The 11,598-nt window shown below is 32.4% G+C and overlaps 1 protein-coding gene across 1 annotated transcript; it reads right to left on the reverse strand.

The window, feature by feature from the left end:
• Positions 1-504: 504 nt before the first annotated feature.
• On the reverse strand, positions 505-7,381 carry LOC120251799 (CBL-interacting protein kinase 24-like). The gene is given in 18 exon segments (XM_039260452.1): positions 505-835; positions 1,054-1,128; positions 1,211-1,267; positions 1,728-1,823; positions 1,825-1,845; positions 3,330-3,353; positions 3,355-3,450; positions 3,633-3,713; positions 3,716-3,757; positions 4,829-4,918; positions 5,352-5,477; positions 5,960-6,013; positions 6,109-6,135; positions 6,137-6,184; positions 6,382-6,489; positions 6,625-6,696; positions 6,795-6,848; positions 7,113-7,381. Coding segments are annotated over 18 exon segments (1,320 nt in total). The 5' UTR covers positions 7,266-7,381; the 3' UTR covers positions 505-739.
• Positions 7,382-11,598: the final 4,217 nt, after the last annotated feature.

Genomic DNA, 11,598 nt, shown 5'->3' on the forward strand with positions numbered 1-11,598 from the left:
CATACCAAGACGCCTGTGAGGTGGAAAAAGTTTGCCACTAAAGTATAATGCTTCTCAAGAATATCCCCTTGAACCAAAACCAAAGCCCTCCGATCCAAAGAACCTACCATAGCAAGCAAGAGAAGAGCAGAATGGAGAAGATACCTTAAGGTATAATACCCGAATTGGTCCCTCTACTTTTCTCTCTTTTTGGGCCCTCTCACTCATGCTCCCAACTAGTCTCCTCCTCTCTGAAAAATAGCTCACTTAGTCCTCTCTACTGCAAAATGACCCAACTATTTCAGTACGATTTTCAGTAGATGGATTGAGATTAGAAAAACCAAACATGAGAGACTAAGTGGACCCTATTTTTAAGAGTAGAAGAGCCCAATGAGGATTTTTGAAAGATAAAGCACAAAAAGAAGAAAAAATGAGAAATCATTCGGGCGTTATACCATACCTTAATGGGAAGATGATGCACAAGCCCTACTCTAAGTTATACAGCATCATTCGTGAGAGGTTCACTGTATGCTAACAAATCAAAATATAAGGCCTGATACATCTTCCGTATGTATTGTATTCTTTTTACATTAGCCATTTGTTATTTTCTCCTACATATACAATTTCAGTTAAACATAGCTTTCACAACATCAGTCAAGTCACGTCATTGTAATAACAAACTACACATAAGCACACAATATTTCAGCCAATACAGTGCCAGCAATGGCAAAAAAATAGCCTATAAATTTCAAATCTCCGATCAGAAAGTAGGTGTTCTTGTAAGCGTAGGACTATCAGTGGCCTCTGCTGGTTTCCAGATGATGTCTTCTAGTTTGCTGCGCAAGTTCTTATAGAACTGCAAAATAATCGATTAGTTAGCTTATTTAATTCTGAAACAGTCACAGTTTTACATCGAAATCTGATTTATTAGTAAAACAACTATTTCCATGAATAGGTCATCTATTGATTTTAATCCTGTGCGGTAGTCAAGGAACTTTGAATTTGGAACAGCTTGTTCAATCAAAATCAAGAACAACACTAGACAATCACAGGTTTGAAAAGTTGTCAGTTAACCTTGTGATATTCCAGAGTATTCCCAGCAGCCTTCCTTACATCCACCATAAAGAGTGAAGGTGCCACTTCAAAAACCTGCCAATAATTAACTTGGTGTGAACCAAGAGAAGTCATGCTTTCTTTTTGGAATGATTAGTAAATGAGCAGTTGAAGTTACCTCCAGCACAACAACAAACTGGCCGGTCTTATTTGTAGATACTCCTTCAAGTCTCATCTGCAGAAAAAAGGATATTGTTAAAAAGTAATATAGAGACAATATTATTCATCTCCGTATCATCATATCATTTTAATCTCAAACTCATAGAAAGGCATACCATTGTCAGCATCTACCGTAGATATCTATGTGAAGGAAAACAAACTAAGAGGGTGTTAGGAGGTTTTGTTTTTTAATGAAAAGTTTTATCAAAACTCAGACCAAAATTTGACTTAAATAGTAATAATGAACAACAATAGTTTACATTTAAAATAATACTTTCCTAATTAATTATCAATGTTCACTAATTTAATTTATGGTGATAGTCAATTTTCCTTTAATGAAAGGATGCTAATCAAAAGTGAATATTGAAAGAAAAGGTAATGGCCAAAACTCATTTGAAGTGAACCTTTAATAGAATAGGTAGTTGTCACAATTATAACTAAAAATGATCAAACAACCTTGTTGATGATATTATTACCTTGTAATTTCTAGAATGGACCTTGAAACCCATGGACTTTGCAACCATTTCAATAGTTGATGTGATGGACTTTGCCGGTTTGCGTGAGACAAAACGGGGTTTGACGTTTCACATAATCCTGTACAAAAAGAGTAAAAGCAAGGTCTTAGACTTTATCAGATTTAGAAGTCTAATTATTCAAGAAAAAGGCAAGATCAAGTCAAAAACCAAAAGCTGACAAAAAGGCTATAATGAATGTCTCGGGCCTAAATCTTCCAACTAAAAAGCAAGAATAAGTCCAAATCTGATGCCAGGACCTAAATCAAGCTAATAAAATGTAAATCAACTGAATGAAGATGAATTCTTTCTTAGCTGCATTGATTTCCCCATCATATAGCAGAAGAAAACAAAGCCAAGCAGGTCAATTTGGCAAAGATTTCTGGCCCATTGTCATTTTGCAATTTAACTGCTACAATTACGCAGGAACCCCTAAGCCTCAGATGCATGTCAAACAAACAAAAACATTTTTGTCTTATTGGCAAGGCCTCTTTACACACATACCCAAAAAAATAACAAGTACAAATAAAAACAAAATAATTTGAGGAGAAAAAGAAGAAAAAAACAAAAGTTTCAGAGTCAAGTTTGAAAAGTTTTAGTGATAATAACATGTACATAACACAGACCATCCAAGTTCAGGCAGCAAAATGATTTCTTAGAAGAACAGAAAATATTGAAGTTTTTGACCAACATTAAGGCAGAATGCGCCATATGAGGATCTAAATTTCTTTTTCAGCAAGTCATAATATCAGCCCTCAAAACAACCACACCGGCCTTTGAATTAGACAACTTTTGAGGGTATGCTAGGTCAAACATTCGATCAGCTAAAAGATAGTGGCAAAGGAAACTTACTGCTTAAAAATCATGTATGCTAACTTTGGCAGGAACCAATTAACTGTCCACGACGAAGGCAAAGTGGAAGCATTATTTTGCACCACAAGGTTCAGACTAGTTCCTGTCGGAGCTACTCGTTTTGCATTCCTCTCAAGGTGGTTGGGCTCATAATAAATATTGGTTTACTACTCCTTTGCATGTTTCTATAATTTGATGAAGATGTAGATATCAATATGAACCAAGATCAAAAATCTCAACGTCTACAGACTAGTGTTCGATTGACACCAATATGATGGTGGCTAGCTTATAAACAGGTCATTTTTTTTAAAACATTCTGTCTACTGAATTAATAAAGGTTTGCTTTAAAAAAAAACATCTTAGTAGCAATAATTATATAAAATTTCTACTGGTTCAGTTCATGAAAGTAATGACATTTCAATCTCCAAATTATTGAGCCCAATGAACATAGATGCATATAATTACTTTTCAAATAAGAAAACTTGGTTATTATGTAAAAACCTCTTTTGCAAAACACGGCACAACTCAACAAAAATACAGATTTGTCAAATCCCCATAAAACTAATGGATCAAAACATAACAAACAACAAAAATCACAGCAAAAGCAAGATATGCTATTCTAGCAATAGAATCACAGGCTATATAGCCACTAACTAAGAGGATACAGAAACTATGGTAGGCCAAGGCCATTAGATATAAATTGGTGGGACATACCTGCCGTCTGTCAAATAAAACTGAAAAGGTTCAGCCCTTGCGATAGAGTAATCATCTCAAAGGCATTCATTAGGAGAGGTCTTCCATCATTGTCTTCTTCATTATCGGACACATACTGATCCTGCAACAAGCATGGATTTAAAAGGCTGCGTTATAAAGACTGACGTTGCTCAAGTGCACCCAAGAATATAATAAACCACAAACTAAAACATTTCATCACACACTAACCAGTGAAAATGTCATATACAGAAATGGACAACTATCTCTTAGACCAACGAAAGCATGTCCAAATTGTTTACTAACCTTAATATCATTGAAAACAGCATTAACATCATCCAGATTAACTTCTTCTTCTTCCCGATGCTCAACAGCAACATAATTTTTGGCTGAACCAGGGGTGACTCTTTTATTTCTTCAATGCGAATACGCTGAAATCGATAATAAGACTTCATAGAAATAATAAAATGCAAACATGTTCCACAGTAAAAATATCTTTGCATCATTAAAGAGATCTCATGAATCAGAAAAACCGCCTAATGCTCATATTCAAATTTGAATTATAAAGTGTTCAGATCAAATGGTGCTATGCCATAAATAAAAGCTATAAATGAAACTGGTTTAATGATTTTTGCGGTAAGACATGACTCAGTAGTAAACCAGGTTTGCTTCCCTTTAAAATTTCTTGTCACTTTGAAGTGTGAACATAATCCACCTTAACTAACAAATTGGCCTTTGATTTTGTCACATGAACCATCAGGCTTATATTTATTTCCAAAACCATTCACATATAGGCTTGCGGTCTTGTAAAACTAATAAATGAAACCTGAGAATGTGCTGTACAATAATAAACCATAGATCAAGTATGAAAGTTCCTTCAATTACACATATTTTAATGATTTCAAAACCAATGCAATTTCAGACTTTGTACCCAATATATTTGCTTACAAATGCAGCAGTTACAGAAATTCTTTGTGATATTCAATGATGAAATGGCTTTTAAAATCAATTTGTAAAAATATACAAACACTACAGAAATCATTATGTAGATTTTGATTCTGAATTATAGCCACCACATGCATACATAATTTTAAATCATCAAGTGTTGCAATGAGTCGGATTTCTGATTTTAACTGATACAACCTTTATGAATATTTCACTGAAATAAAAATACAAAATGTACTACACCCTTAATTAGCACATATCAAAGTGTCATCCAAAAAAATAGAGAACAAGTTGATTTATTTAATGTTTTTATTGAAAAACAAAGCAAGATATCTGCTAGCAGACAAGGTCATATAGCATATAATCAGATAAATTGAACAAAAAAACTAGTACAATGCATATAATCTCAGATTAGAAACACCGGAAAGTCCTGAAATCCAACAAAATTATGCATCCTACATATGGCAACCAACCACTAATTAGTGCTACTCATGAAAATAACCAACCAATTACTGCTGTTCATCCTAAGCATAGATATCTTCTTTAAGCTATCTTACAGTTTTAGGATTTGGATCAAGTATTCTGCTGATCAACGATTTGGCATCCGCAGAGAACCATGATGGATAGGAAAACTCTGCTGCGTTTATCTGCAAAACAGAAAACAGTACTCTGCTCACAACACAAACACAGGCAAAGAAACGCTTTGGACTACAATAAGCAAGTAATATGTAATTCCAAGGTGTATGAACTGTATTTGTACACAATAATGGGCTTATATGATATAGCAAAGATTGTGAGTTCATACAGCATGATGCAAAATGTATAAGCCTGCCTTGAAAGTCTGAATCAATTAGTTCCAATGCTCACAGAATCACCATCCTCTCACAACACAGACATTTTTACTCTAAACTGACAGAGGCATGTCAAAAGTAAGGTGGGAAGTAAATGATGTCTATGAAATTATTATAAAAAGTAGAATCCGAAATAGGAAAATGAAGACAGTGATAATAGTACTGCTGCTATCACATTTGAGAAAATGAGCAGTTTACAAAGAGCAACAAAAACACAGATAAAAAGTACCTTCCTGTAAAGTGTTGGAAGATCAATCTCATCAAAGGGAAGGAAACCAGCCATTAAAACATACAGGATGACTCCACATGACCAAATATCCGCCGCTGACCCATCATACCCTTGATGGCTTAGTACCTGAATACACAAGAGAAAGTCGAAAAATAGGTAAATGCAGCAACCACAATAATAGCAAGTAGGCCAAGAAATGTGCCCTCCAACAGTGATAATTAGTAAGAACTTACAAGTGTCCATTTCTAATGTCATATTAATATTCATGACTGAGAATTTTAAGTAAAGATCCTGGTCTCACCACAGACTTCTTTTCAATATACACTTATCAAAAATGAATATGGAAAAAAATCACTGAAGAATAGAATACACACAGGTTTTTGGTTAAAAAAATAACAAAAAGAATAAAAATGTCTCACAGTCATCTAATAATGTTCTACTTATACAATACTATGGAAACATTTATGTATTTGACAAAATTTTTGCTTGAGTAAATTTATTTATTAGGTGGAGAAATGAATGATGAATAAATCAAGGAAACCACAAGTTCTAGCCAAATGTGGGCAGCTCGGTCAAGTTATGGGGTCCTTCCATCTTCAAGTTGTTACCTCTGGAGCCAGGTAGTTTGGAGTTCCACATGTTGTATGAAGAAGATCAACTCCCTGCAACCAATCAAAAGATAGTAAATCAAGGCATGAAGTCAGAGACAAATTGGAGTTGCTTTTCTAAAAATATATAAGGTTCTTCACGGTAATACCTGTTGGGACAATGCACTAAGACCAAAAATCTGAAACTTTCAAGTTTCCTCGTGAATCAAGAAGAAGATTTTCTGGCTGCACAGGAATCACAATATTAGAGGATGGAGCAGGAATGTTAGGTGGTGTTTGGCTGGCAATATTTTGGAGATGCAATGAAATCCTAATTTTTCAATCCAAATGAGGGATTTCAAGATACTTGGGTTTCAAATCCAGTAACCAAACACACTGTTTGAAAAAAACAATAGCTTGAACAAGCTTGGAGCATAGCACACCTTCAGGTCCCTATGGTAGACTCCCTTGCTATGACAATAGTCAACAGCATCAATGAGTTGCTGAAAGTACTTCCTAGATTCATTTTCATGGAGTTTTCCTTGTTGAGCCTGTGTTTGTAAGCTTCATTAACCCAAGAATACTATGTATGAACCGCATATAACACTAGTTAAATATCAAAACTTTAAACCGTACAACCAAAAGCAATTTGTTTTACAGAAAAAAAAAGAAAAAGGTTCACTTACAATCTTGTCAAATAGCTCTCCTCCTGTAACAAATTCTAGAATGATGTATATCTTCATCTCGCCAGCAAGAACCTAATACATTCAATGAATTCTCCACCATGAGAAAGATCATTATCTTCCATTCCACAGTTAGATCTAAAACAATTCAAATAAGAACTCAAGGTACATACCTCATGCAACCTGACTATATTGGGATGCCTGACAATCTTCATTATTGATATCTCCTCTTAATCTGACAAACAAGAATTCAACATTAGAGACATTAAAAAAACACAACAAAAAGCCATTTATGAACTTCTTATAAGCAAACAACAAGAAACAAACAAAAGAACAACAAAAAAACACTAGAAACTGCAAAATTTCTCCTTTCATTCTTTTTTCCTTCAGTTAAATGCTAAAGAGCCCAAATTCGTGCCAAAAACATGAAAATTGATGATGAGAATGGAATTGAAAAACAGAGAAAAAGCAGAAAAGAAAGAAAGAGAGACCTGGTTGACCATTCGGTGCTTGAGGATGGTGGTTCTGGCGAGGACTTTCATGGCGACGGTATCACCGGTATCCATGTTGCGAGCGAACTTGACCTTGGAGAAGGTGCCTTCACCAATGGTCCGGCCAACCTCGTACTTGCCCACCTTCTTCATCTCTTGATCTCATACATCCACCACCAAGACCATGACCATCTCCATAGTTAACTTAACCCTTTCCCCGAGATTCTTATGACAAACTGTTTTGTACTACCGTAAAGTCAGTGTGCTATGGACAAATATCATGTTCTTTTTGTCTGCGTTGAGTCCCTGTGTCATTGCTGTAGAATCTAGTTCCTTGCTTTGTTTCAACGCCTACCTTTCAGGGGGCGTTTGGTTCACAGTAATGATATATTATCATAAGAATGAGTATCAGCCAGAATGCTGATCGGAAATGTTATATGTCATGAAATTACTACGTTTCGGTTGAAAATTTATATTACTCAGAATCTTTCAATACCATGTCTGGTTAGTCATAATCACCCTCAAGAATATATCAAATTTACCAAAAATACCCTTACATATAAAAATTTTTGAAAAAAATATAATTTAAATTATTTAGATAAATAAATAATTAAATTATAATATTAAAAAAATTAATTTTTCACAATTTTTTTAAAAATAACTTTGTATTTACTAAAAATACCTCTATGTATAAAAATTTTTGAAAAAAACATAATTTAAAGTATTTAGATAAATAAATAATTAATTAATAATATCAAAATTTATTTTTTTACAATTTTTAAAAATACCTTTGTATTTACCAAAATACGCCTACATATAAAAATTTGAAAAACTTAATTTAAATTATTTAGATAAATAAATAATTAAATTATAATATCAAAAATTTATTTTTTTAACAATTTTTAAAAATACCTTTGTATTTACCAAAATACCCCTATGTATAAAAATTTTTGAAAAAAACATAATTTAAAGTATTTGGATAAATAAATAAATAATTAAATTATAATATCAAAAAAATTATTTTTTTCCATAAATTTTTTTAAAGTACCTTTGTATTTACCAAAAATACACCTCACGTATAAAAATTTTTGAAAACATAATTTAAAGTATTTAGATAAATAAATAATTAAACTATGATATTAAAAAAATTATGTTTTTACAATTTTTTTAAATACTTGTGTATTTACCAAAAATACCCCCTACGTATAAAAAAATTTGAAAAAAACTTAATTTAAAAGTATTTAAATAATTAATTAATTAAATTATAATATCAAAAATTATTTTTTGTACAAATTTTTAAAATATCTTTTTATTTACCAAAATACCTCTACATAGACGTGGCCATTTTGAACCGAAACCGTGGAACCGAACCGGAACCGAACCGCCAAAAACCGGAACCGGAACCTGAAAAATCCGTAATCGTCCCTAAAACGGGAATCGGAACCTTCATATAAGGTTCGGCTCGGTTTTCAAAAATTTAAAAACCGTGGAACCGCTGGTCAACCCTGGTTCCATATGCGGTTCAACCCGATGGGCTCCACATACTGGCTCAACCAAAGGTTTCAAAACAAAGTTCATATTATATTATATAAATATAATATGAATAATGTCATACTATATAAATAACGCTCATTTATGATTAGGTTTTTTTATTTTGTTAATATCATTAATTAGTAATTAATTAAGTAATTGCATGTTTAAAGATATTTTAAATAATTAATTAAAGATATTAACCAAATTGATTATTGATTAGGTCTGATTTCGAATACTTGATTAGCCGATTAGGTCTGATTTGTGACATTCGTCTAACTTATATGTCATCGTGCCATGCGAAACTTTGTATACTCATGCAAGAGGATAAGTTATAATTAATTGATTATGCCACAAATTATTAGTTACAAATTAAATATGGATTTATTAAAAACAATTTAATTAATGAGAAGTACTTAAATATTTAATTCTTTAGTAGATTTCCATATTATTTTTTTATAATTTAATATAAAAAAACAAAGACTAGACTTTTATATATCTTCCGCTTTTGAAACTTACAAAATTAACGTAGTTCATATTAAATTATATTTATTTTATATAAATGAAAATATATTGAGTAAAATGCTCTCATGTAAAACATTTGAATCATTAAAAAAATATATAAATAAATAAAATAAAATAAACATGAATATATATGTGTATATATATCAATTTGCCTGATTTTGTTGATCATTTAAAGATATATATATAGATAGATAGATATTCCAATATATAGATAAAACTCCCAAGATTTTCAATTTGTAAACTATGCAACTTATATAAGTATACTAGAAATCAAAAAAAAGAAAAAAGGAAAAAAATAAAAACAATTCCTAAAGAAAAACAAATAACATACATGAACATTAAAAATAATAACAACAAAATAAATAAAACATTGAAACCTTGGGTATACCGTATACCTACTAACTTAACCTACTATCATTAAATGCAAAGTGCTTAGTTAAATCTATGATTGCAAAGGGCTTATATTAGTATTAAATTAATTCTTGTATTTTTGTGTTAATTAATTTGAATTATTGAAGTATTTAGTTAAAAAAAAACCGAACCGTATGAACCGTCAAACCGGAACCGTTGAACCAAACCGCCAGAACCGGAACCGAACCGAACCTTGCCTAGGCGGTTCGGTTCGGGTTCAAGGTTTCCTTGAACCGGAACCGGCGGTTCAGGAACCGTAACCGGCGGTTCCTGAACCGTGGCCATGTCTACCTCTACATATAAAAATTCACAAAACTTAATTTAGAGTATTTAGATAAATAAATAATTATATTATAATATCAAAAATAATAAGGGAAAATAAAAATTAGAGAGTGTAAGAAGGAATTGAATTAAAGTGAGGGCATAATTGGAAAAAACAAAACATTACACATTACCACCAACTTGGTAATCTGGATGGACACCTATTTTGGTGGTAATCACATTACCATCTTTATTTGGTAATATTTTCACTATTGGTAATCTCACATTACCGTCAACATTACCAATGCTACAGTACCAAACATGGTAATCTATCCAGATTACCACTTGATTCCCGGTAATCAATGTTAGTGCATAACTAAGTGGTTTATTGGAATTCCGATTACTATTAAAAAATTTCACAAATGGTTAGAGTCTTATGAGATGAAGGTGTAGGCCCCATCTCTCCTCTGCTCCACCGAAATTTATGCACGTCTCTACCTTCTTAGTAACCTAGCCATTTATCTTAGTGAATAAAATTTTTAAAATAAAGTTTACATCTTCCGCCTCAACTCAATTCAATGACATCAGCAAGTTGATGCCTCAACCTCTCCCTTAGTTATCAAAAAAAAAAGAATTACTATTCTTATAGTGTGAAAGTGATATTTAATTATTTTTATAAAAATAAATAAATTTTTATAAATCTAGATTTACTACTTTTTAGATTTTTTCCACCTTTGACTCCAGAGCAGCAATATCAGACCACTTCATTTGTAATCTCAAGAACTCTTTTGAACTATAACTTTCATTCTAACTTTGTCTCCCTCTTTATGAGTAATTATTCATCCTTTAAAACGATTTTCTATTTTTCGGGTTTTTCTCACCTTTAACTTCGAGCAAACATTATCCAACCTCTTTATTTGTAATCTAAATCACTTTTTGAATAACAAGTCTTACTTTGTCTCCTTCTTTGCCAGTAATTATCCATCGTTTAGAAATATCTTTTATATATTAAAGTTACAATTGACACAAGGCCTAACATGGCTTGCCCCCAACCCACTACCACCATCATTTAATTTTAACACAAAAAAAATATAACTTATTCCAAATAAATACTTGTGAAATGATACTGTGTTCATCGTCATGTATAATAAGGCTATATAATTCCAACTTGAATTGCCTAATTCAAATGAAAGTCTTTGGAGATCTTTTGCCACTAATTAGTTGTTGACAAACGTTGCAACCTTTTATTACTTGGTTTGTTTTAAAAGAGTACTATATTCTTCCTTTTAAAAGAGTACTATATATTTCCCACTAGAGACCATAGGAACGTGCACAAGTTTCGGTGGAACAAGTGTGGGACGAGGCCGCGCTCACGTGGGCAGTGGAACCACTCGTACACAACTACTATTCATAACTCCTAGAAATGTGCCCTCAGCCGAGAATCGAACTCTCACCACTCGGTGAGAGCTCTATTGGCGACCCGTGTACTAATAGACCTGCAGGTCGTTGGCAAGGTATATGGATATGTTAGGAAACACCAAGGAAGTTTACAAAAATATTTTTGTTTAAGATGGCCAATGTATTTCAAATCATTCTAATATACAAAAGTATTATTGATAAATTTTTTTAACAGTAACAATGTATAGCCCTCCATATAGTAAATCTATGTGCTTTCGCTCATTTATCATTTGTTACCTTCACCTTTGGAATTCTTACCAATGTACTATCAAAGTGAATTCTTACCAATGTACTATCTTTT

The sequence above is a fragment of the Dioscorea cayenensis genome, chromosome 20 (genome assembly GCF_009730915.1).
Source record: "Dioscorea cayenensis subsp. rotundata cultivar TDr96_F1 chromosome 20, TDr96_F1_v2_PseudoChromosome.rev07_lg8_w22 25.fasta, whole genome shotgun sequence".
Taxonomy (NCBI): Eukaryota; Viridiplantae; Streptophyta; class Magnoliopsida; order Dioscoreales; family Dioscoreaceae; genus Dioscorea; species Dioscorea cayenensis.